Consider the following 26,472-nt stretch of genomic DNA (forward strand, 5'->3'; position numbering starts at 1 on the left):
AGGGTGGCCTTGCCGCCCCATGAAGGGATGGCTAAAATTTCAAATGCCCTGTGGCCCCTATATCGAAAAAGGCAGAACGCAAGTATTTTGTACCCACTAAAGGGCACGAGTACCTGTACCCACCCGGCGCCCAACTCCCTGGTGGTCGATTCGGTCAACCACAGAGAACGACAGGGTCAGCCAGCCCAACCTCAAAGAACAAAGACTCTTGGAGGCTGGACTCTTTCGGAAGAAAAATTTATTCGTCTTCAAGCTTCCAGTTACGAGTGGCAAACCATCAAGCCCTCTTGGGTCGGTACAAATTTAATCTGTGGGGCTCCCTGCCTAAATTTGAAGTCTCCTTCCAGGAGCTTGATAAGGAGGAGTTCAGGGCACTGGCGGAGGAAGGGACAGCGGCAGCTCGGGCTTCCCTACAGGCTGCCTCGGATGCTGCGGACACAGCCGCATGTTCAGTGGCCTCCACCGTGTCCATGAGACGGGCGTCATGGTTCCTGCTCTCCAGTGAGGCGCAATTTTCCATGCAGGATCTTCCGTTTAATGGGAAAGCTCTGTTCGCAGAGGAAACAGATACAAGACTGCATGGCATGAAGGACTCCCACACGACCCTCCAGACCCTGGGTCTCTCTGTTCAAGCCAAAGCAGACTCCGACCCCGGCCGCTTTCCTGAAGTATGAGGCCGCCCATAAGAAGCAACAGGACTATAAGAGACGCCCTCACAGGCAGTCTTGGTCTGCCCCCGAGCCTGGACCCTCCAAGGGCAAGCAGGTGGGGAAAAGGCGATTTTGATGGGACCTTTGGGGGCGCCCTGCCAGTCCTCATTAGGGATCCAACCCCAATAAAGCTTCCCTTCTCCAACTGGTTGTGTGCTTTCCTCCCGGAGTGGTCGCGGATCACCTCGGACCAATTGGTCCTCAACACCATCTCCCAGGGTTACACCTTCCAGTTTACCTCCTCCCCGCCCAACCACCCCCCCACCTCCGTCCCTCCTGGGGACCTCTCGTACAAAGCTCTGCTCGAGCAGGAGGTGAGGTGGCTCCTAAGATTTGGAGCGATAGAGGCGGTGCCCGAGGAGTTCCTGGGCACGGGATACTACTCCCATTATTTCCTTATCCCAAAGGCCAAAGAGCATCTCAGGCCTATACTGGACCTACGGGGTCTGAACCAGCACATGGTGAAGGTGAAGTTCCGCACGGTCTCCCTGACCTCCATCATCCCCTCCCTGGATCCCAGGGACTGGTATGATGCCCTTGATCTACAGAGTGCGTACTTCCACATCCACATATTCGAGGGGCACAGGTGCTTCCTCCATTTTGTTGTGGGACAAAATCATTACCAATTTACGGTCCTCCCATTTGGGCTGTCCACTGCCCCTAGAGTGTTTACAAAATGCATGTTGGTGGTAGCAGCCTACCTCAGACCGTGGGGGGTACAGATATTTCCCTATCTGGATGATTGGCTTGTCAAGGGCACCTCCCGGTCGCAGATGAAGGATCACGTGGCACTCCTCCTGTCCACGTGCACCACCTTGGCCCTACTGTTAAACAACACCAAATCCACGTTAGTCCCGGTCCAATGCATAGAGTTTATCGGGGTGCTCCTCGATGCATGTCGGCCAGGGCCTCCATCCCGCCAGACAGGTTTGAGACCCTGAAAGGTCTCATCGACTCAGTCACAAGGTTCCCGGTGACAACAGACAGGGTTTGCCTTGCAGCTCTTGGATCATATCGGCATGCATGTACATGGTCTGTCACGCCAGACTCAGGATGAGGCCCCTGCAGCTCTGGTTGGCCTTGAATTTCTCCCAGGCCACAGACAGGATGGACAAGGTCCTCACCGTGCCAGAAGCTGTGCTTACCTCCCTGCGACAGGGCCCCGTCACTGAAGCTGGTGTCCGATGCGTCGGAACTGGGTTGGGGGGCCCATGTGGGGAGCTTTCAGACCCAAGGTCTGTGGTCGGCTCAGGACCTGACCCTACACATAAACATCAAGGAGTTCAGAGTGGTGCGGCTGGCGTGTATGGCCTTGCGCTCGCACCTGGAGGGCAAGGTAATCAGGGTCCTCACGGACAACACGGCCTCAATATTCTATATCAACAGGCAAGGCAGGGCCCGCTCCTCTGCCTCGAATCCCTCAGGCTGTGGGACTTCTGTATTGCCTGCGACATCCATCTGAAGGCCTTCCACTTACTGGGCGCCCGCAAGGAGAGGGCAGATCGCTTGAGCAGGGACTTCTCGCAACACGAGTGGGCCCTCCACCTGGAAGTGGCCCACCAGCTCTTCCGAAAGTGGGGAACTCCCCAGGTGGACCTATTCGCGACTCGGCAGAACCGGCGATGCCCCCGGTTTTGCTCCGGGGGGGACTGGGGAGGGGTGCTTTCTCCGATGTGTTTCTCCTGTCCTGGTCATGCCGGCTTCTCTATGCCTCTTCCCCCCCCCGTTCCCTCCGATCAGCAGGGTCCTGGAGAAGATAAAGTCGGACAAGGCTGGAGTCCTCCTGATTGCCCTGGCATAGCCCAGGCAGTATTGGTGCGGGACCCTCACAGGCCTAGCAGTAGCTCTGCTGTGGCCGTTGCTGCTCTGCCCGGGCCTGCTCTCACAGGACCCAGCTGCCTCCATATCAACCTAGCAGCTCTTCACCTTATGGCGTGGCTGCTCAGTGGTTAGGTGGAGAGGAAAGGACGTGCTCAGAGCAAGTTTAGTGCGTCCTCCTCAAAAGTAGACGGCCCTCCATTCGCCGTGCTTATTTAGCGAAGTGGTCCTGGTTTTCTAGGTGGGTGGCAGACCAGGGTGTCTCCCTGGTGACCATCCCGAACCAGCTTATCCTTGATTACCTCCTCCACCTGAGGGCCCAGGGCCTGACACCCTCATCTGTCAAGGTGCACCTGGCGGCCATATCCGCCTTCCATCTGCCAATGCAAGGACACGCGGTGTTTTCCCATGCTATGACTGGCCGGTTCCTTCAGGGTCTAGACCGTCTTCCCCCGTATTCTAGACCCCCAGTTCCACAGTGGGACCTAAAACTGGTGTTGGCTCGTCTCATGGGGCCCCCGTTTGAAGCACTGGCCATGTGCTCCTGGTCTCACCTCTCGTGGAAGGTGGCCTTCCTGGTTGTAATCACGTCGGCCCGGTGAGTCTCTGAGCTCAGGGCCCTGACCTCCGAACCGCCATACACGGTCTTTCATAAGGACAAGGTCCAGCTCCACCCACACCCTTCGTTCCTCCTGAAGGTGATCTCCACCTACCACATGGGTCAGGACATTTTTCTACCGGTCCTCTGCCCTAAGCCTCACACATCCAGTGAGGAACGCTGCCTCCACACGCTCGACGTGCGGCAGACTCTGGCTTTCTACCTTGAGCGGACTAAGCTGTTCAGAAAGTCCTCGCGAGTGTTGTCGCCTCGGCTGAGCACACAAGGGGCCAGCCGATTTCCACTCAGCGGCTTTCCAATTGTATCACTTCATGCATCCGGTCCTGTTATGAGCTGGCAGGCATTCCCCCACCACCGATTGTGAGGGCACACTCGACCTGGAAACAGGCCTCATCGGCTGCCTTTGTGGCCCACGTCCCCATCCAGGATGTTTTTAGGGCTGCCACATGGTCGTCAGTTCACACGTTCACCTCGCACTATGCGGTCGTCTCCCAAAAAAGGGATGACACAGGGTTTGGCAAGGCTGTCCTCCATCCTGGGAACTTGTGAACTCCTATCCACCTCCAACAGATATAGCTTGGAATCACCTACTGTGAAATACACATGAGCAATCACTCGAAGAAGAAGAAAAAACAGTTACCTTTTCCGTAACAGGTGTTCTTCGAGATGTGTTGCTCATGTCTATTCCACATCCTGCCCTCCTTCCCCTCTGTAGGAGTTGTCTGGCAAGAAGGAACTGGGGGGGGGGGGGTAGTGCGCAGCTCCCCATATACTGTGCCAGGTAGGCTCCACTCCAGGAGTTCCCGGGGGGCACTCCCCCCTACGGGTACTGCTATGGGAAAAACTTCTGGCACCGGTGCACGTGGCGAGCACACCCACCTATTGTAGAATAGATTTGAGCAATACAACTGGAAGAACACCGGTTATGGAAAAGGGAACTGTTTTATCCTTTTCTTCAGTATTAGTGCCTAGCCAGTAATTCCCCCTTTTGTAGATGTGCATTTGATTTTTCTTTCCTAAGTGAAGTACTTTGCACTTATCTTTATTGAATTTCATCTTGCTGATTTCAGACCAATTCTCTAATTTGTCAATGTTATTTGAATTCTAATCTTGTCCTCCCCAGTGCTTGAAACCCCTTCCAGTTTGGTGTCATCCTCAGATTTTATAAGTATGCTCTCTGCTCCATTATCCAAGTCATTAATTAAATTATTTAATAGTACTGAGCCGGGGCAGACCTTTACCGTGTGCAGCGGCAGTCAAAAAAGCAAACAGGATGTTAGGAATCATTCAAAAAGGGATAGAGAATAAGACAGAGAATAATCCATGGTACAGCCACATCTTGAATACTGCATACAGATGTGGTCTCTTCATCTCAAAAAAGATATACTGGCATTACAAAAGGTTCAGAGAAGGGCAACTAAAATGATAAGGGGTTTGGAACGGGTTCCATATGAGGAGAGATTAAGGAGGCTAGGACTTTTCAGCTTGGAAAAGAGGAGGCTAAGGCGGATATGATGGAGATATATAAAATCATGAGTGGTGTGGAGAAAGTGAATAAGGAAAAGTTATTTACTTGTTCCCATAATATAAGAACTAGGGGTCACCAAATGAAATTAATAGGCAGCAGGTTTAAAACAAATAAAAGGAAGTTCTTCACACAGCACACAGTCAACCTGTGGAACTCCTTGCCTGAGGAAGTTGTGAAGGCTACGACTATAACGGTTTAAAAAAGAGCTAGATAAATTCATAGAGGTTAAGTCCATAAATGGCTATTAGCCAGGCTGGGTAAGGAATGGTGTCCCTAGGCTCTGTTTGTCAGAGGATGGAGATGGATGGCAGGAGAGAGATCACTTGATCATTACCTGTTGGGTTCGTTCCCTCTGGAACATCTGGCATTGGCCGCTGTCGGTAGACAGGATACTGGGCTGGATGGACCTTTGGTTTGACCCAGTATGGCCATTCTTATGTTCTTATGTTTACAGGACGACATTAAGTATACCTTACCAGTTTGACAGTGAACCATTGATAACTATAATGCTGATTTCTTGTAAAATTGCTATGGTGTTTTTTAAACAGATGAAATTCTATTCTGTTCTTTAAAAAATAGTACATTTAATGTGAGCTTTCATTTCCCGACCTGTATTGCCATATTAAATAAATATTTCACGTCATAGAATTGATCAGCAGTCAGTTGGGCAATTATATAGTCCGACACTTTCCCTCAAAACTGGAAAATTCAGCCTGGCAACTTAGTCCTTTGAAGTCAGGACTCAAGAATCTAAACGAAATCATAGTTTAAGAAAAATCTCCTGGGAGAGAAATAGAGAGGGGAATTGGAGAAAATCGATGTATCAGTAGTAAGGGTGTAATCAAAATTGTTTAGCAGAAAGAGGCTGCCTTATAGTGTTAACTGTTTTGAGTTTGTAGGACTTAAAAATCAAATACTGACAAAAATCAGCACAGTTTTGCCTTCATATTATAAGGGGGATGGATGGTCCTTTCATGATCCAGATTGTTTCCTTTTTCAATCAGGAGGACATAGCAAAACTCCACATGATGCAAAGTCAGAATGTGGGTAATAGTGAATCAGCAGTTTTGCAGTTCCCACAGGCTTTGCTTGAGGAAAAGAATCAAGAAATTGATCATTTGAATGAGCAGATTGAGAGACTCCAGCGTGAACTGGACGGTGCCACAGACAATAAGGTGAGAATGGTTTTGAGATACTGGTTGCTTAATATGGGGGAACAGTGGTATTACAGTGTGAGTGTGTGTGATATTACAGGTGGAATAGATCTGATGTTTTGCCTCAAGAAAATAGATTAGCATGTGAGTAGTGTTACTGTCTTCAGGAGAAACAGTTTCCCATATTGAGTTACTTCCTTAGGGAGTGGCTAGTGCTACAAAGGGAGGCTTAAAATAAGCGAAGAGCCTATAGCCTGTTGCACAGTGCTGTGCACAGGAGTGGGAGAACTCGTTTCTGCTCCCTACCAGGGATTAGCCTGAACATTAGATTTGATTAATTTTATTACCGTGGTTGGTGTAACTACAGATGTTAGTATCCACACAATTATCAAATTTAGGAAAAACACCAAGGCACAATATTCACTTTCATGACCTCCAGTATTCGTCAGTCCCACTATGTGATTATAAATGGGGTAAAGAAACATTTCCTTTTGTTGATTTCTAATTTACTGGCCTTTTAATTTTGTGTTCTCTTGTTATGTATTGTCAAGTGGGGTAAAAAAACAGATGTGCCTTTAATTTCCAGGACAGGAATTCCTGATTTTAGCAATCAATTATGTAAATCCCACCATAATTCTAACCACTTGTGTTATGTCGCCCTTCTCTGGTCCTTTCCTGTCTTTGGTGAAGTTTTTTTTGTGCCATATGCAGTAACACAACTACAAAATAGGCAAGACCACATTTAGGAGAGGTCATTTATAAGGATCCCTTGTGAGACTCGGTGGAAGTGGGGATTTGCTATTGTGGATATTTTGTTTTGTTGTTTGATTGACAAGCTGCTTTTGAGAGGGACCTGCTGCTGCTTTTATTTATCGTCATGCGTTGTATTTAATGGGTGTCAGTCTGGGCTGGGTGTCTCTTAAAATATTAAATCAAAATTAATAAAGTAAAGAAATGATATTTACTCTGCCCTACAGCCTAACCGTTTTCCATGTAGTCCAAAATTTGCTCCCTTTCAGCCTAATCTGCCCTCTGTAAGGGAAGATGGTGGCATTGCCTAATACAGTGGGGTCCTGATCTCCAGCCAGCGCCTCTAGGTGCTACGATAATAGAAATGATAAATAATAGTTTATAGAATAATAATTTCTCTAAGGATAACAAACTTAATCGTGCAGCACTAATTACAGTATAATTCCACAGAAAGAACAGGAGTACTTGTGGCACCTTAAAGACTAACAAATTATTTGAGCATAAACTTTCGTGGATTACAGCCCACTTCATTGGATGCATGCAGTGAAAAATACAGTAGGAAGATATATATAGGAACAATGGGTGTTACCATACACACTCTGACGAGAGTGATCAGTTAAGGTTAATAGCTCACCTTAACTGATCACTCTCATCAGTGTGTGTATGAATAACACCCATTGTTTCATGGTCGATCAGTTGGTCGGTCTTTCTGTCTGTCTCTTCCTACTGTATTTTCCACTTTGTGCATCCGATGAAGTAGGCTGTAGCCCACGAAAGCTTATGCTCAAATAAATTTGTTAGCCTCTAAGGTGCCACAAGTACTCCTGTTCTTTTTGCGGATACAGACTAACATGGCTGCTACTCTGAAACCAGTATAATTTTAGTTATCCAAATTCCCTTTATCCAAAAATCCTAGATATCCAAATCCATAGTGTCCCCGCCCCCCATGTCTCCCTATGTTAATCATATGCTAATAACTTCTCAGTTCTTAGCACCTGTTAGTGCAATGTATTCATATGGTGGGTTCTGAGCAGTTAGTGAGACCTGATCCTAATTCAGCTACAAGAGCAGCTTTGAAGGACAATGTTGGGGGGGAGGGGAGAATCTGTGTTAGAATCATAGAATATTAGGGTTGGAAGAGACCTCAGGAGGTCATCCAGTCCAACCCCCTGCTCAAAGCAGGACCAACACTAACTAAATCATCCCAGCCAGGGCTTTGTCAAGCGAGGCCTTAAAAACCTCTAAGGATGGAGATTCCATCACCTCCCTAGGGAACCCATTCCAGTGCTTCACCACCCTCCTAGGAAATAGTGTTTCCTAATATCCAACCGAGACATCTCCCACTGCAACTTGATACCATTGCTTCTTGTTCTGTCATCTGCCACCACTGAGAACAGCTGAGCTCCATCCTCTTTGGAACCCCCTTTCAGGTAGTTGAAAGCAGCTATCAAATTCCCCCTCGCTCTTTTCTTTTGCAGACTAAACAATCCCAGTTCCCTGAGCCTCTCCTCATCCCAGTGCCCTGTGCCCCAGCCCCCTAATAATTTTTGTTGCCCTTGGCTGGACTCTCTTCAGTTTGTCCACATCCCTTCTATAGTGGGGGACCAAAACTGGATGCAATACTCCGGGTGTCGCTTCACCAGTGCCAAATAGAGGGGAATAATCACTTCCCTCGATCTGTTGGCAGTGCTCCTACTTATATAGCCCAATATGCCATTGGCCTTCTTGGCAACAAGGGCACACTGCTGTAATCCCCAGGTCCTTTTCTCCAGAACTTCTGGTTAGCCAGTTGGTCCCCAGCCTGTAGCGGTGCATGGGATTCTTCCGTCCTAAGTGCAGGACTCTGCACTTGTCCTTGTTGAACCTCATCAGATTTCTTTTGGCCCAATCCTCCAATTTGTCTAGGTCATTCTGGACCCTATCCCTACCCTCCAGTGTATCTACCTCCCCCCACAGCTTAGTGTAATCTGCGAACTAGCTGAGGGTGCAATCCATCCCATCATTCAGATCATTGATTAAGTGTTTTGAAACTGCATCTCAAAATAGCACTTCCATTTAGCCAATCACTCAGTTATCCAAAACTTTTGGCGATCCCTCAGGCCATTTGGATAAATGAGAGCATACCCAATTAAACTAATTCACTCATCTTGCTAACTAGGTTCCCAATAGTACCATAAGACCAAAGTTGTGAGTGATTTTTCTCTTTTGCAGGCTCAAAATGTGGAGTGTGCACACAAAAAAAAATCATGTTATCAGGACGTTGCTTTTTAAAAGGTGTCCCAGTGTACCACTTTTTCTAGATAATATTGGGGTATTTAAAAGTGAACTGAACTCTAATCACTTCAGCTAATGAATTATGAATAGTTAGCTGCCATTTTATCAGGTTGCTGACTTAGATCCATGTATTTCTTCCTTTTATTTCAAAGGAAAATATGTGAAAATCTCTGCAGCTCAGGTTGTTGCATAGCTCCAACTTATCCTCTTCTCACAGACGTGTAGATTGGCAGAAGTGTAGCATGGCTAGGTGAACATGGCCGCCAAAACCTGTAATGAGACAAGAGCCAAGGGAAAACTCAGATCCCCCTGGATATCAACCTTACCAAAGGGATCACTCCCCTTCTTCCTCCACCTCAGGTCCCTATGCTACTGTTAGCTTCCCCTTCCAAATGTGGGGTTCTCAGTTTTGGTATGATTTGTACCCTCTCTCTTACGGCACATGCTGCTCCGGGGAGAAGCTGCTTAGTTCTTAGTCTTGGAGTTAAATACTTGTTGAAAAGACATATATTTTCATTAAATTTTTAAAAATCATATGTAACAAAACCCCCTTTAAAACACTAGTGAGTAGTATGTAATTATATAGTATACGTTATGTGGGTATGCTAATACTTAAAATAAATATTTAGCTATTCAAAGTCTATCTTTTTCAGCTGCGAGAAGAGTAAGGAAAATTGAACTAAAGTGAGCACACTAATAATTAAGCTATTGTGAAAGCTTTCATTTTGGGGGGAAAGGATGGGGTTGTCCTTGCAAGTCAGGTCGATGGACAGCATTCTTTGGGGAAACTGAGAGGTCCCACTCTTTCCAGCTATGAGAGGGAGGGAAGTGGATGTACTGGCTTTCTCACTCTGGACTGTGCTTGGGAGTGCCGGCTTTTTTCATGTCTGTTAATGAGGTTAGTGTTTTAGCTACAAGGCGCCAGGTAAAGTTTTCAAACCTTGCCCTTATTAAATCTGTTTTATTGACTGGCTGCTTTGAAGATGTGGTCCTTCTAGTAACTGAAATTGCACATATGTTGTTTTGGTAAATTAATTTTTCAATGGTGGGAATTCTGATACTTCAACAGAAGTAACTCTGTGTACCATTGGCATTTCAGTCTTGTTCTTTCTCTCAGGTTGTGGAAAACGGAAAATCTGAAATTGATGAACTCAGGCTACTCGTTGAGCACCTTCGTGGTGACCAGGAAAGACTGCATAGGGATAAAGCAGAAGAGGTAGAGCAGCTTCATGGAGTAATTGAGAAGCTTCAAAAGGAGCTGGTACAACTTGGACCCATGTGTCATGAAGTTAGTGACAGCCAAGATAACCTTAACCTGCTTAGGTTGGAGGAGCAGGCAGAGAACCTTCAGAATGAATTGAAGAAAGGATCACTAGATTTTCAGGAGCATTCAGATAAGAATGAGAAAACTGTATTGCTACATTCCAAACTGAAGGAGCTTCAGGAAGAATTAGAACTTGTCTCAACTGCTAGAGAAGCCCTGCAGCAGCTGCTTGAAGAAAAAGAATCTCAGTTTAAAATGGAGGTGGAAATTTTAGAGCAAAATCTTCAAAATGTACAGGAGTCTTCAAGGCAGCACTTGGCAGAGTTAACGTCCCTAAAAATACAGTATGATGCATTTCAGGAGGAGTACAGCCTTCTAAGAACACACCTCTCTCAGAGAGATGGTGAAATGGGGATCATGTCCACTCGCATTCAGGAGCTTGAAGATACACTGAGAGCAAGAGAAGCACTTCTTTTAGAGAGCAATCTGCAGATTAAGACAGTAGCAGAGCAGAGAGTAGTGGAGGCAGCTGAATTACAGCACCTAGCAGAAAAGATTGCAAGACTTGAAGATGAACTGTTAAAAAAGGATCTGCATCAGAAAACGGAGGCTGAAGAAGTTCAAACCCTTCAATCGGAAGTCTCCAGGCTTGATTTCAAGGTTCAAACACTGAATCAGAAAGAAGTAGTTTACCAGAGAGAAATAGATGAACTTCAAGCAAATGCTATAAAATTGAAAGATCAGATCCAGGAGTTTTTGAAAGAACGCCAAGCCCTGCGCTCTGAAAGAGATGACCTTTATTCACAGCTGGAATCCTACAAAGAAAAGTATCAAAGTAATGATCAAGAAGTTAAACTTCATAAACTGGTCTTAAAACAAGAAGGCGAGGTTCCAGTTCATACCAATGGAATGGAGAAATTGGGAGAAGAGACAGGAGCAAATGCTGATCAGTCATTTGCAGCGTCGGTTTCCCAAAGTGATACATTGGTATGCATTATTTTTTTAACAACTTCTTTTAAATGTTGAAGAGACAAGTCAGCTCTGATGTAGTAAATTTTGTATTTATCTCTCTGGGTAAGTCTAAAAGAGATTTATTGTCTGATCTTACTAACTTGTAATGTTAGAAACTTTATTCTGACACTGGACACTAACTAGTATTAAATTCACTTGTGTTGGTGCTAGTGTGACTGTTGGCTGTCACTGCATAAAACGTGTAGATTGAGGTATTTGGTGCTTTCACTAAGGATAAAATTTACAGTGGTGGTAGATTTCCTCCACCATTCTGGATTTTAAGAAAGTGTGAAGGTAAGTGTCATGAGCACAAATAGTGTCAACCTAGATAAGCTAAGGAAATCAACATTGATAAACATTGATAAACGAACGCTTGTTTTCTGGTAGTCTTAAAAACACATTTTTGGTAGCTCACCTCTAAAATTTGACACAGCTGAAAAATTGTGAGGACACTTATCACCAAGGTTCCCTTTTCCTCTCTCTGTGTAGAATCAGTTGATCAGAGAAGATCATTTGATCTCAGTTAATTTCATGAGATGCCCTAACCTGGAGAGCACTTCTCTGGAGCATATTCTGCTTTGCCCTGCAGGTGCCAATTATGCACACATTTGCTGCCTGGTTAAGGCTTCTCTAAGGTGGTGGAGTAGAGCCAAGAGTGCTTTGTGGTATCAGGAGCATGCATAGCAAACCTGCTCTGGTTAAGCACTCTCGGAGGGAGAGAGGTTGGGTGTATGAATGCACATATGGGGTGGAAACCTTTCTGTGATTTAGGATTCCCCCTTCAAAAGAACTATACTCATATAAAAGTCAGATTGGCAGGAAAGTGGCTTTTTTAGACCAGATACCAATTATGCTAGATGGATTAGGCAAAACGCTTCTCTGCATTATTACAGTCTCTGCAATGTCCAATTCAGGGCAAAACAACTGATCATTAATTACGGTCTTACTGATATAAAACATGCATGCACACCTGTCATGATGTCATAAAACATTATAGTGACATCATTCTGCTTTCACATGCTACTTCACAGTGCAAACATCACAACTGTGTGTAGCTCATTATAGGTTGAGAAATTACTCTGTTAACATTTGGAGTGATTTCAGTAGTTAGGCTTTTGTAGCTTATCACTTAGGTAGCAATAGTGAATTTAGTTAGACTTCACTGATGTTGCGTTCCTGTTTTCTTCAGGTACACATTGGACATGACAAATACTGATACTGCCTACATTCACTTACATATATGTTGTTCCTCTGTAGATGTGTGCTTCTGTGCAATGGGTCTGCACCTTCTTAAGTGGTTATAGAAAGTCTTAATCCTTAAGCAAAACAAATGTTTTTATAATTATTTGTATTACTGTAGTTAGAGGCCCTAATGGAGATCAATTCCCCGTTGTGCTACACACTGTATGGGCACATGGTATGATTGTTGTAAAGGACTTACTATGCGAATAGATGAGCGAGACAGAGGGTGGGAGGGAAAAAGAGGCACAGTGAGGTGAGGGTCACACAGCAGATTAGGGGCAGAGCCAGGATGAAAATCCAGGTGTCTGAGCTCAGTCTGTTGCCCTAAGCACTAGACCACATGGCCTGTCCAAATGTTGCATTTATTCAGCTTCTTAAAACATTAAAGAGGGGTGACAGTTTTATATACAGCCATGCTTAGAACATATGCTTTATACTTCCCCTCAGACCTTTCTTGTAATGAGTCATATAATAAATAGCAAACGTGTATTCTGTTGGCATCAACATTAAGGAAGGCAGTGTTGATATCGCTATCCTGAAATAGGAATAGAATTATTTGATCTCAGATTGTCATTGGTTAATGTTACTAGAAGCTCAAATTGCTGATGGTACAATGCTAATACGAAATACACACCTGGATTTATAAGCAGAACCACACAGGTTGTGCTGAAGATTGTGTGGTGCAATCCTCCCCAGTGTGTGACGTGTATCTGTCCTCATTCTCTGCCTTCTGTAAAATAAACAAATACAATAATAACTTGAAACACATTTTTGTTTAAACCCCATAAGTTATCAACACTTTTATAGAAACGTTGCTGCTTATGGGAGTTTACTTTTTTTAAATGACAGTTATTGTAGTTGATGCTTGGATAGGAATTCCAAAACTGACAGAAAATAAAGTCCACCAATGTGGAAACGGCTCACTTTTTAAAAGAGCACCTACAATTGTTTTTTCTTTTACAGATTCTAGTACAGTTAGAGGCAACAAACACTTCCGAAAACCACAAAGATCTAATCACAAAGATGACATTGCATCAGGAAGAACTTAAGTCTGAATTAGCCTGTGTGAAAAAGGAATTAGAATTAAGTGAAGAACAGACTGGTAAAATACTGGAGGACATAAAGGTACGTTGGAATAGTAATGAGGTGAAAGGGACTGAGAGCTAATTTGGCACATTTTTCATCATTGCCAGTTTTCTCCAATTGTTAATATTAAAGTGGTTTCCAAGAGAATATTTGAGTCTTGGTTATTAAAGCAAAGGCTTCAGATAGAAATAAGATCCAGATGGCAGTGTTGGAAATGAGATCTGTAGAATCTCAGATCATAACGGTTGAAGTACTGTTCAGATGTCCACAAGTTGTCTGTATTCTTCATGTTAAGGCTTTTTGTATATTATTTTATATATCCTTTAGTACTTAATTATTCATCATTGTCGTATTTTTAGAAGCTACTATTATAAATATAGAAGGCTAGAAAGATGCTGGGTCAGATTCAGTATGACACTAGAAGATTCAGTTCTACTGGCTCAGGAAGCTGTTGAGGAATCATCCAGTAGGTTACTAGCCAGAATACTTAACTTTCTTGCCATTGCTTGACATACATGTACTGCGTGTTCATGTGATTGGTAAGAGGTGTGTAAGTGTCTGGGGATGGCTGACATGTTATATGCTGCTATGCATGTGTTCTCTGTGGGTTACTGCAGAACTAAAATTTGGGGGCAAGGTTGCTGGGTCCACCAATATGTGGATGCACCAGTTTCTGCCACAGTGTGGATGGAATACAGTAGCCAAGAGGCTAGATTAGCAGTTACAGAGCAGCCTGTGGGGTAGCCTTGATTCCAAACTTCATAGGAACTCTACTGTGCACAGACTGGCTGTGCACTTGGGTGAAGGATTTGAGCCTCAGGGCAGTTTCGTGACAGGAGCATTGAATCATAAAAACTAGGACTAGAAGGGGCATCCAGAAGTCATCAAGTGCAGCCTGTTGTGCTGGGGCAGGACCAAGTACACTTAGACCATCCTTGATAGGTTTTTGTCCAACCTGTTCTTAAAAACCTCCAATGTTGGGGCTTCCAAAACCTCCCTTAGAAGTCTATTCCAGAATTTAATTACTTTTATAGTTTAAAAAGTTTTTCCTAATATCTAACCTAAATCTCCCTTGCTGCAGATTAAGCTGATTACTTCTTGTCCTACCTTCAGTGGACGTGGAGAACAATTAATCACTGTCCGAATGTCATGTAGGATTGTGTCAAAAGCCTTGCTAAAATCAAGATCTATCATGTTTACTGCCTCTTCCCATCCACTAGGCCAGGAACCATGTCAAAGAAGGAAATTACGTTGATTTGGCATGATTTGTTCTTGACAGATCCATGCTGGCTATTCCTTATGACCCTGTTACCCTCTAGCGGCTTACAAATTGATTGTTTTATAATTTGTTCCAGTATCTTTCCAGGTATCAAAATTAGGCTCACAAGTCTGTAATTCACTGAGTCCTCTTTGTCTTTTTAAAGCTAGGTACGAAGTTTGCCCTTGTCCAGTCCTCTGGGATCTCATCTGTCCTTCATGAATTTTCCAAGATAATTCTAATGGTGCCAGGAGTGCTTCAGCTAGCTCCTTAAGTACCCTAGGATGAATTTCATCAGCCGTGCCAGCTTGAATACATCTTAACGTATTTAAATATTCCTTAACCTGTTCCTTCCCTATTTTGGCTTGTAGTCCTTCTCCCTTGTTGTTAATATTAATTGTGCTGAGTATCTGATCACCATTAATCTTTTTATTGAAGGCTGAAGCAAAATAGTAATTAAACACCTCAGCTTTCTTGATGTCATCAGTTATTAGCTCTCCTTCCCTGCTAAGTGGAGGACCTTCACTTCCTTTGTCATTCTCTTGCTTGTAATGTATTTAAAGAACCTCTTCATATTGCCTTTTATGTCCCTTGCTAGGTGTAACTTATTTTGTGCCTTACTTTTTCTGGTTTTGTCCCTACATGCGTGTTCTGTTCTTTTGTAAACCACCTTAGCAATTTGTGTTTAGAAGAGCAGCCATGTTAGTTTGTGTCCGCAAAAAGAACAGGAGTAGCTGTTAGTCTCTCAGGTGCCACAAGTACTCCTATTGTTTTTGTATTTAGAAAGGGAACCCTGCATTCGTTAACCTTCCTAATGTCAAATGAATGTAATCTTCACAACTACAAGGGATCAATTTAATTTTTTTAATGAATAGTTCAGTTCTGTAGAAGTGGATGGGAAACTCCCTTCTTTCCAACGAAAGCCCTGTATGTCACATATACCAGTGGTAATGTGTTTTGATGTCTCTGTTTAAAAATAAAACAACAAAAAACAACTTGGCCAGCTACTAGTGAAACCCAAAAGGGAAGTAATTAACAAAATTTACATCAACAGTTTATTTTACACATTGCTGTTGTGCAGTGTACTAATATAATCTTTATTAAATGTTTTTGTTTTACTACAGTAGCTATTCTGAAGAGTTAGATGCATTAATTTATCTTGGCTTGAAGGTAAAAGAGAGGCAAAATTGGCATGAGAAAGTATGTTGAATTATTTCTGAGGTCTTGAAATCATAGCTAGGATTAATAAAAAATTGATATTTCATTTTAAAAGAATCTTCTCAGAAGCTGAATATTTTTTGCACTTTTGGGAACTTTTATTTGAATTCAGGAAACAGAAGATTGATGGGCATGTGTGTTGTTTCACTCTAGGAGAAAGATGCAGCTATAGCTGACTTGAAGACTCACAGCAGAAATCTAAAAACTCAGATTAAGCAACTGCAAGAGACACTCCTGATTCAGGAAGCAGAGATGACAGACAAGGCCAGAGAGCTGCAAGATCTGAAAAAACACTGTCAGCAAATCTTGGAATTTCATCAAACTCCAGACTCTATGAAATGCAAGTTGAACAATCTTTCGCAAAACACAGAGCATGATAAAGAGACTCCCAAGGACTTTAAACATTTAGTCATGGACATGACTTCATGGGACTCACCTGAGATTGTGAGAAAGCAGGAGACAAGCATAGAACTTCAACCAAGTCTTCACTTAACACCCTTCTCAGAAGTTGATAGTGTACACAGCACAGACTTTGAAATGAAGCACAACAAATCATCTGTCGTACAAGGAGACACCCCTGGGCTGTTGGGATATCAAAGTCTGTATGCTAATACCAATGAGGAAGCAGTGGCCAGACTAGATTTAAAGTCTCCAGCTTTCTCTGAAAGTACCTACTCTATCCCTGAGTACCAAAATACGGAAAAAAGGATTCTGGTAATTATCAGGGTTTTAAAAAAATATTAAATGTAAGATCCTTCCTTCCCCTCCCTCAACCAATAAGTTTTTATTGCTGGGTCATGTGCTCTGTTTGTTACCATGGAAACTAATCTGGGTAAATATACATCAAGAAGAATAAATACTGTGTCATAGCAGTCATCTTTTATTTGTTCATCTCCTGGCTGGAGACAGTGAAGGCATACATTAGGCTGTATTGAAACATCATTTTATCACTGCTCTTTCTCTGTAAGTGAAATTAGTTCCCTGAAAACTAAATTGAACTGTAAGCCCCTCAAGGTAGAGGCTTTATTTCGACATGACTGTAGATTGGTGCTGTAATATAAATAATGGTAATAGAGTGTGGGTTTTATTTTGGAACTTCATAGTATTCTGGCAGCTGCAGAAAGTTCACAGAGATGGGACTTGGTGTGTTAGGCCTGGCAATTCAAAAGGGAAGGCCACAATAAAGTAATGTGACTGTTGGGATGAAATTCCTCTTGTAATCAATGGCACTCAAAGAAGTGTTTACCTGTTGTCATGGGAGTCTTTAACTTACTGCAACAATTGTCTGCCTTTAACTGTTTTTACTCAGTTTTTAAAAGACAGGTTTTGTTTGAGGAGTCTCTTCCCAAATTGCTATGGTAATTGATTCTGTTAAAGGCAGTATTATTTATATTCTAGTGGTGCCAGCAGCGTTCTAGGCTCTGTGCAATTGCATTAAAAGACAAAGACTCTGCTCTAAATAGCTTATATATTACCTTCTATATGTATTCATGCTTTCTTCTTGGATGAGTGGTTATAATTATGTATCTACTAAGTTGTAATGTACAGAGTCTATTGGAAACTGTAGTGTGATATTGAAATCTCATCACAGACCAAGCCCTGAATATGAGATAACCTATCACAGCCTCAGCTGCGAGTACTGCAGGAAGTTGCCTTTGGTAGAGGTTATAATTCATTATTGATAATATTACAGTAATGCCTAAAGGCTCCAACGTAGATTGTGGTAGGCATGCTGTACGTACACTAGTAAGAGAGAGTCCCTGTCCTGAAGAGCTTATAATCTAAATAGACAAGGCAGGTCAGGCAAAGGGTGGCAGAAAAGAAATATCATCTCCATTTTGCAGATGGGGAGCTGAGATACAGAAAGCCTGATCCAATGTCTATTCAAATTGGTGGAAAGACTCCCAGCGACTGGCTGATCCAAGGTCACCCAGAATGCCAGTGGCAACACTGGGGATTGAACTGAGACCTCTTGAGTCCCAGTCCAGTACCATACCCATAAGATCACTCTTCCTTGTAAATAGTCATCAGCAATCTCTCTGATAAGCATTGGGATGCTTTTTGAGTTTTTAATAAAGATTTAGTACTTAACTGAATGTATAGTAATTGAATGGTAATTACACAGCAGAACGGACCTTTTTGCCAGCAGAAAAATAACAGTTTTTCTTTAAATGAAAGTTTAAAATTTGGTGAATCCTGCAACAATTCCAAAGACTTCACATGTGAAATTTCAATTAAACATTTTGCAATTTCACTCATGAGATTGTCTTAGGAGTAGAGTAGCCCTGCCATTATCTGGCCCCGGCAGGAAGAATGTAGAACTTGCCTTGCTCTGATTGTGTTCCCATCGTGAGCAGGATTTCACTAGGGACTGATCACATCTCAGCTAATGCCCCTACTGAGTGTCATCAGAGGTGATTTTTTTCAGTCACTTATAATTTCTGCCATATCCTCTCTGCCTCACAAAAATAAGGCATTTTGTTCAACATTTTGGGTAACAGGAGAGTAAAAATATCTTTTTAATATTATAGTTTCCCCAATTCTCCCATAACTGAAAGGTAATTGAAGGGTTTCACTCAAAATCCCCCCAAAATTCACATGTTGGCTATGACCAAGCATAGAAAACTTCAGCCCTAAAGGGAAATTTTTACGACCATTAGAAACAAGTGAAAATGGGCGGAAGAAGCTTCCAAAGGAACTCTATACGTAGCCTTAACTATGGCAATAACTGATTTGACGTTTTGTAATAACTTAGTCATTTAGTGGTGGTTTTAAATAGTAAGGAGGGTGCAGCTGGATCCATTAGGGCCAGAAATGACTCCTGATTCTGATTCATGTTGTGTATATACATTTTTAACAGGTGAGAGATGTTGACAACTTCACTTTAACTCCATCTGATTCACAAGATGACCTACGATCAACAATGTCTGGTCTAGAGGGGGCAAGTGATGGATATGTCAGCAGTGAGTCTTAATTTCTGATAGTTAATGCATAACTCATTTTGCTTGTATGATAACTTCAGTAAGTGAGACCCAAAATCTTTGAGGTGAAGAAAATAACCAACTTCAGATATTGTGACTCTGTTTAGAAAAGGAGTTGAATACTGAATTAATGAACAATGTCTTGGTATCTTCCCATGTCATCTTATTTTGTCTATGTAAGAAAGAGGTCAGGGTGTTTTAGCTAGTCACAATCTAATCATGACCTTTTCCCTAGCATAGATGGAAGTTAACACTTTTCACTTGATCTCAACTAGCTAAATTGAGGGAAAGGATGTGAAATTGCATTTATGGTAGGGAAAAGGTCATGATTAGGTTGGAGCTGGCTAATACACCCCGACCCAATCTTCACACTCTCTTCTAATCTAGAAACACCCTGAATGAAACTTATATATTTGGTTGTTGGTTCTCCCAGACTGAAATATTTAAAATCATTTGTAGTAGTTTTGGGTTCTCGGTTACTTACTTATACCAGTAAAGCAGGGGTTCCCAAACTTGGTTCACTCAATTGCAGCCACATGGAGTTGCGAGCGGCCATAACTGTGGACACTCAGGTAAACAAGCGTCTTGCGGCCCATATCTAGTTTGCTTAATTTGCTGGTATCCCACTCACCATGTGCAGTGGGCCACTTTGCGTAGTAAAGCAGGATGGTTTCTTGGAGGTCTGTTTAGAGGGTTTTATCCATATGCGAATTATGAGAGATTCTTGCCTAGAGGATTAACAATACTCTTATTTGGCCGTTTTTATTTCTATTTTTGGAGAGATGAACTCCTGACTTTGGCTGATCTGTAGGTTCCTTAGACAAAGTATCTCACGTGATGCGAACCATTTTCTTATCATCTTAGGTGGATTCTGTTTTTGGATAAACAGAAGTGGACAGCTTTTCTAATTATTGAGAGCCAGAAGGAATCTGTAGTTATTAATCATTCAAGGCATATCTCTTCTATAGAACCTTACAACTGCATCTCTAACTTTTGACTGTGGAATCTACTCTTTTGTTTCCACTGCTTTTATGGTTGCACTACAACGGATTTGTTTAATCTGTAATACTATTTTGTGTCTGTTTTCAGATACCAGTTCAGATTTGGCAGCTAAACTGAATCGGGAGCTAGAAACAACTGAACACCTGGATGCTAGTTTCACGGCTTATCTGCAATACTGTGGAATATTTCAAGATGCAATGGACCCAGTGAAAGAAAAAGAAACTATTTCACCACAACTGAAGGTAATATGTGGTAGGAAAGCCAGTGTACTAGGAATTGGTTCTGGTTAAACCAGAACACTAGGAAATATAAATTATATAAAGCAGTTAGCTGTAAGTCAACTGCTCAGTTCATTACCCCATATATGTTCATTAATCATTTACCTCTTAAGCTGGCTGCAATAAGGTCGTCATCCTCCTCCTTCTCCTCCTCCTCCTCCTCCCCATCTTTCCCCTTCCCCTGGCTCTCTCTAGGAGGAGGTCTACTGCTCTTTGTCTTGCCTTTCCATGGTGGAGTCACAGCTGCATTCACTGAAGTGGGGTGATGCCCCAACATGCTAGTCTGATTTTGAGTCTCACATCCTGGTGGTACAGGTGTCAGCTGGTAGCACTGGGGCATGGTTTGCTCTCAGACTCCAGAGAAAGCTGGCTCACAGAATAAACGTCTCCTTAGATTTAGTGTGCTGCTTTCTTGGCTGCTTTACTATCCTGATGGGGAAACTCCATAGCAAAGTGTTGTACCAGGGGCCCAGGGAATGAAAACACCTCACAGATCCAGTTACTCCCAAGGCAGGGGAAGGCTAGAGACAGGCTTGAGATAGCAAAGTCTGCCTGTTGCTCTAAAAACTGGCAGAAATACAGGCAGAAATCTGCAGCAGGAGATGTGCTAATTGATGACCATTTTCACTGTTGGAGGCATTAAAAATGATGGCTGGAACTTGAGGGCAGGGTCTGGTGCCAGGGCACTAGCAATAGTACTCAGCTGTCTCCAGTGCCTGCAGAGAGAGGGGAAGCATCCCATTGGTTGAGAGATGGGGGGCTAAGTAGTTCCTCAGCGAAGTGTGTAGGAGAGCTAGGAGCTCGTATGGGAGATCCTCCATACATGGCTATGTCCTAAGTTCATTCTGAGGGAGCTGTCAGAATTCCATCTGAACCAGCTCATCCACTTACCTGTCTTCTACCCAAAGTCACATGCCACAAATTCCACTCTCTGGATGTCTGAGTCTTGGCTTTCTACCTACAGAAGACAAAACCCTTCAGAAAATCCCAGAAACCATTTGTCTCCTTTACCAAGTGTACGAGAGGCAAAAGCTGTCTCCTCACACAGACTAAGTGGATTTCAGGCTCCATCCTGCTTTTCTATGAATTGGCAGTGATCCTCCCCCATGCTCGAGCATGGCCCCAGTGGCCTCTGTAGCTTCACTGCGAGATATCCCTCTGCTAGAGGTCTGTAGAGCAACAACAGGAGGCTATATGTGTTCATTTGTGAGATGTTATGCCCTGGTGCAGGCTTAGACAGCAGATGCCTCCTTTTGCAGATCAGTCCTTCAATCAGTTTCTTGCACCCTCTTCCTTGATGAATACTTCTTGTGAGTCACCTCAAATGGAAACCACATAGGGACTATCACTCAAAGGAAGAATGGTTACTTACCCTATCTGTATTCAACTAACTGCCCTCCTTGCCCTCTGCTTCAGATCCTTTTCCTAAGATTATTCGTGATAGATGAGGAATTGGAGAGGCACTTGGTCCATTCTGCCCTGCTCCTTACACCTTTGGCTGGGAGGCCAAAGAGAAAAAGGGCATATCTAACACTGCAAATGAAAAATCTTCCAGCCTCAGACACATGGAGTACATTGCACCTTAAGTGGAATTCACATAGGGACTACACATCTGAAACTTCAGTTACTGTACAAGGGAAGTAACCCTTCTTTCTGTCTCCATCTGTTGGATGTGAGGAACTATAAACAAAACATCTGAACTGGCATAGAAGAGTGTGAAGTTAAGAAAAATTTCCCTTTCTCAAACAGAGGAAGTCCATTTTATGGAGCACACTATTGCCCACAGGCTCTCATGAAGCTAACTCTCTGGATTGAAGTTTTGGTGTTTAAATACTCTCATATATATATATATAGAGAGAGAGAGAGCGTGGGATTTCACCACAAGTCCAATGTTCTGCTTCTGTGCCTGAAAAGCAGCTCACTGTGCTTCTCTCTTTCTAATTCACTTTGGGGTAGGCCTCAGACCTGGCAGTCTGTTCCACCCTCCCCTCTCCTAGCAAATCAAAGATTGATCAGCCTCAGCTGAGGACTCAGAAGGGAATAGGTAAGGATGTCTTGCCATCTATGGTTATGGGTATTTACCTCCTTGAACCTGTTCTCTCATTCAGAAGAGAGGTTCACAGTTGTTGGATTGTAGTAACAAAGTGCCCAAGACACCAAACTTTATAAATGTACTTGACAACTTTAATATGGTAACCAAGGGTTTGATATCTTCAAATTATACTTAAGGAAAATGTGCATGCACCGTGTGACTTTCACAAGGTTTATAATACCAGGCAATATAAGTTGGCGCTTGCAGGGTCTTGATTTGATAAATGTGTCAAACAGGGTGAATCTGTGACGTTATGCAGAGATCATGTCTCAGATTTGTATATAACAAACTACTTGCCTTTACTTTCAGGGCCCTTATGGCTAGCTATTGTGTGTCTCATATGCTATTGAGGTATCTACTCCTGCCTCCATTCTGCCTACAAAAAAAATGACAATTGTTAGGCAGCTGTGTGCTATGACCACTGTCTTTCATGCTAACCGGCATTGTCTCATTGTTTCCTTGTGCCACCCTCGTCTGTATCCACCTGTTGTCTCTTGTTTTATACTTAGATTATAAGTTCTTTGGGACAGGCACGATCTTCTTGTCATTTGTTTGTACAGTGTCTGGTGCAGTGAGGGCTTGGTCCATGACTGGGCTTCTAGGTGCTACCACAATACCAACAATAGTACTTAAAATATTGGCTGGGTGAATGGGGCTCTATAAAAAGATTCATCTCTAGCTTCTAAGAGGTTGAGTGGATGAGACAATATTGTCCTTGACTTCTGTCTAGAAACTAAAATTTAAGGTAAGATATTGTATTGTTTTAATTCATACGTAGTTTTTTTTCACATAGGCATATATTTTACATGGCAATGTAGAGTCTTATTGCATATATTTAAACAGGGTGAATATAAGAGACCAAAATAAAGATTGGTGTGCGAATCTTAACTTCTGATTTCCTTATCCTAGGCCTTTGATGTTTTTAACTTCTATAACTTTTACATATTAAAAATACTAATACAAATATATTCCTCTTTGAGTGACGGTCCCTAAATGTATTCCACACGTAGGTGCGCATGCGTGCCATGCACCTGAATCTGGAAGTGTTTCTTAGCAGTGTCCAATGACCCGCACATTCATGTGTTCCCCGTCAAGGGTATAACAGGTAGTGTGCATTGATGCCTCTCCAGTTCCCTCTTACCAATGCATGTCCTGAGTCGGAACCCCTGTTCCATCATGCTCTTAGCTTTGCTAAGAGAGTGATCTGCTTTACCTTCATTGTATATAGCTGTATCATAGAATCATAGATGATTAGGGTTGGATAGTGTCTGTGTTGTTGTTTCTTTGTAGATAGATAAGTTATGATAGTTTTCCCCGTTGGGGAGAGTTCTCTCTCCCCCTTCTCCCACCCTGGGATGATGCCCTGGGTTCTGGGATTTAAGAACTGTGCCTCTTGCCTGCGCTTATTCTCTGTGAGTGACAAGCACCAGTGTTGACTTTACTGCCTCAGCGAGGAACACACTGCGGCCCACTGCGCTGTTTGCAAGTTGTTCACACCCCAGAACCAGGAAGCTCGAGACCTTTGCCTCTGCAAATACCTAATGGAGGAAGCCATGCACTCGTGAGAGCATTTGTATCTGGAACTGGCAGAACCACTGGTGCAAAGACAATCACCAGTGGTGAGTGCTCCTCTGAGCACTTCCCAGGCCCTGGATGTGTTGGTACCAAAGATGATGGACAAGCCCCACCACGAGGATAAAAAAACATGGCCATGGGCATAAGAGCAGATCCCCATCACGGACTGCTCAGAAGCGCAGCGCTTCCTTCCTAAGTTGAGCCAGGTTGGATGAGAGATTGTGCACAGATCCAGCACACAAACTTCCCCGGGTAGAGGGTAATATCAAATGCAAATGGGATCCAGCAGTACCATGGCCCTAGTACCCATGCTGGCATTGTCACTGGCACGTACAGTGCCCGTCCCACCAGAGCTGCTGCCCCACAGCTGCCACCTGGCCCTTCTGGTGTGTCAAGGACTCCGGGATGCCTTGAACCTTTGTAGTCAATGGAGGACCCCCTCTTCCCATATCCCCAATCTTCTCTCCAGAGTGCCACACACCATCACCCTCCACTCTCTGGAGGACTAACCTCTGCTGCTGCTGACGAAAAAGCCTGTCCCATTGGTGCATTGCAGCTCTTTAGTCCCAATGTTCCCCCCGTTGCCAGAACCGTCTTCAGAGTCTGAGGGGTTCTCAGAGTTGGAGCTCTCATTTTCTCCTATGCCCTGTTGAAATCCAGGCTGCCTTACTGGTGCCCAGCCTATGATCCTGCAGTGGAGGCTTGATACTGCTACCTGGGGGGCCCACCACTCCCCAGGGACCCTTCTTTCTGGCAGTACTGGGCGTGCTGGGATCCTTACCACAGCTGCTGGGCACCACTGCTGGCGTCGTATCACCTGTTCCCTGTTCACCTAAGGCTGTCATTGGTCTACGAGGAGGAAGAGGACATGGAGCTGCTATCACTAGTTACCATGGCTGCCTCCTGGTCGCTGGACCAGGCGCTCATTCCTCCCTTGCTGTCCCTATTGGATGACCGCTGTCAGTACTAGGACTTGCTCCAGAGGGTGGTGATGGCCCTGGGGATCCCACTGTAGGGGGTTTAGGACATACAGCATCAGCTCCTGGACATTCTCTAACCCCAGGGACCCTCTCGGGCAGCTCTCCCCATTATCAAGGTCATTCTGCAACCGGCGAGGATGGTATGGTACACTCCTGCCTCCTATTCCCCCACACCGAAGAGAGCAGAGAGGAGTTATTTTGTTCCTGCTAAAGGGGCAGACATTTTGTTCTCTCTTCCATCCCAAGTCTCTCATGGTCTATGCTGTGGCAGAGCAGGCACACCAGCACCAGCAGAAGTCTATTTCCATCCAGCCCCCTCCAAAAGGGCAGCAAAGAGGATGGGGCCTGCTAAGCAGGAAAGTGTAGTCTTCAGCCGGACTGCAGTTCTGCATTGCCAGTTGCCAGGCTCTGCTAGCCAAATATGACTTCAGTAATTACAACCAGCTAGGACAAGCTGTCACCAGACTACCAGCAGCAATTCCAGGCAATGGTAGACGAGGGGTGCCTGGTGGTCAAGGTGGGCTTTGAGGCTGCTCTTGACGTGGCTGATACGTCCTCTCAATCTCAGGCGTCCAGGGTCGTGGTTCACCGAGTCTGTTGGCTACAATCATCTAGATTCCCCCAGAAGTCCAAACTACTGTCAAGGACTTCACCTTTGAACACAAGTTGTCCCCTGAGAAGGCAGACAAATCCTCCTCTGAAGCCACCCGTGGCACTCCGTATTGTCTTTTGGGGGCTGTCTCGCCCTATTCACCCACAGTTGGGGCCAGATCACTGTGGACAGTGGAGTACTGAAGATCATCCATCATGGATAAGCCACAGAATTCCTCTTGTTTCTGCCTCATTCTCCACACCCCGAACTTCCCCCAGGACCCATCCCATCAATGTATTCTCCAACAAGAAGCGGATGCTCTGCACCTCAAGGGGGCCATACAGCCTGTCTGACCTCACTACAGGGGCGGAGGCGTCTACTCCCCATATTTCCTCATGCCGAAGAACAGTGGAGGGTGGTGTCCCATTCTAGACCTTCAGGTGCCCCATTCTAGACCTCCAGGACCCTCATCAGAAAATCCAAATTCCCTATGGTATCCCCTCTCTCCCCTGTGGATCCTGGTTCATGGCTCTCGATGTTAAGGACGCTTATTTCCATGTAGCTATCCACCCAGCCCACTGCAAGTTTCAGGTGGGAGACACCACTACCAGTTGTGGGTCCTTCTGTTCAGTTTAGCCATGGCTCCATGGGTGTTCACAAAGATCTTCGCTGTGGTAGCGGCCCAAATGTGAACATGAGAACGGCCATACTGGTTCAGACCAAGGGTCCATCTAGCCCAGTACCCTGTGTTCTGACAGTGTCCAGTGCCAGGTGCCCCAGAGGGAATGAACTGAACAGGTAATCATGAAGTGGCCCATCCCCTGTCGCCCATTTCCAGCTTCTGGCAAACAGAGGCTAGAGACACTATCCCTTCCCATTCTGGCTAATAGACCTATTCTCCATCAATTTATCTAGTTATTTTTTTAACCCTGTTATAGTCTTCAGCTACACGATGTACCCCATCTTGATGACTGGCTCCTTGTGGGACTCACGCCAGGAAATAACCTCCACGATCCTCGCCCTTCACACAGTTGGCGTCT

The 26,472-nt window shown here is 44.2% G+C and overlaps 1 protein-coding gene and 1 long non-coding RNA gene across 7 annotated transcripts in view; one reads left to right on the forward strand and one right to left on the reverse strand.

The window, feature by feature from the left end:
* LOC120374906 overlaps nt 1-16,507 on the reverse strand; it is a 41,629-nt gene extending 25,122 nt beyond the window's left edge. Inside the window, exons 1-4 of one of the 2 annotated variants that reach the window (XR_005586329.1) lie at nt 16,369-16,507; nt 13,005-13,100; nt 12,365-12,444; nt 9,022-9,123 (exon numbers count right to left, since the gene is read on the reverse strand). This is a non-coding gene — a long non-coding RNA (uncharacterized LOC120374906). Of the gene's footprint in view, nt 1-9,021; nt 9,124-12,364; nt 12,445-13,004; nt 13,101-16,368 lie in introns of those variants that run through there. The other variant, XR_005586330.1, reaches the window with a different exon arrangement.
* The window catches only part of PCNT (pericentrin), a 228,943-nt gene that overhangs the window by 158,834 nt on the left and 43,637 nt on the right, over nt 1-26,472 (forward strand). For all 5 annotated transcript variants that reach the window (XM_039495311.1, XM_039495308.1, XM_039495309.1 and 2 more), the window contains 6 exons: nt 5,680-5,850; nt 9,971-11,104; nt 13,334-13,495; nt 16,086-16,646; nt 18,793-18,895; nt 20,003-20,157. In XM_039495311.1, coding sequence (XP_039351245.1) covers nt 5,680-5,850; nt 9,971-11,104; nt 13,334-13,495; nt 16,086-16,646; nt 18,793-18,895; nt 20,003-20,157 — 2,286 coding nt within the window. The remainder of the gene's footprint in view (nt 1-5,679; nt 5,851-9,970; nt 11,105-13,333; nt 13,496-16,085; nt 16,647-18,792; nt 18,896-20,002; nt 20,158-26,472) is intronic.

This window comes from Mauremys reevesii, linkage group 11 (assembly GCF_016161935.1).
Source record: "Mauremys reevesii isolate NIE-2019 linkage group 11, ASM1616193v1, whole genome shotgun sequence".
Lineage (NCBI taxonomy): Eukaryota > Metazoa > Chordata > Testudines > Geoemydidae > Mauremys > Mauremys reevesii.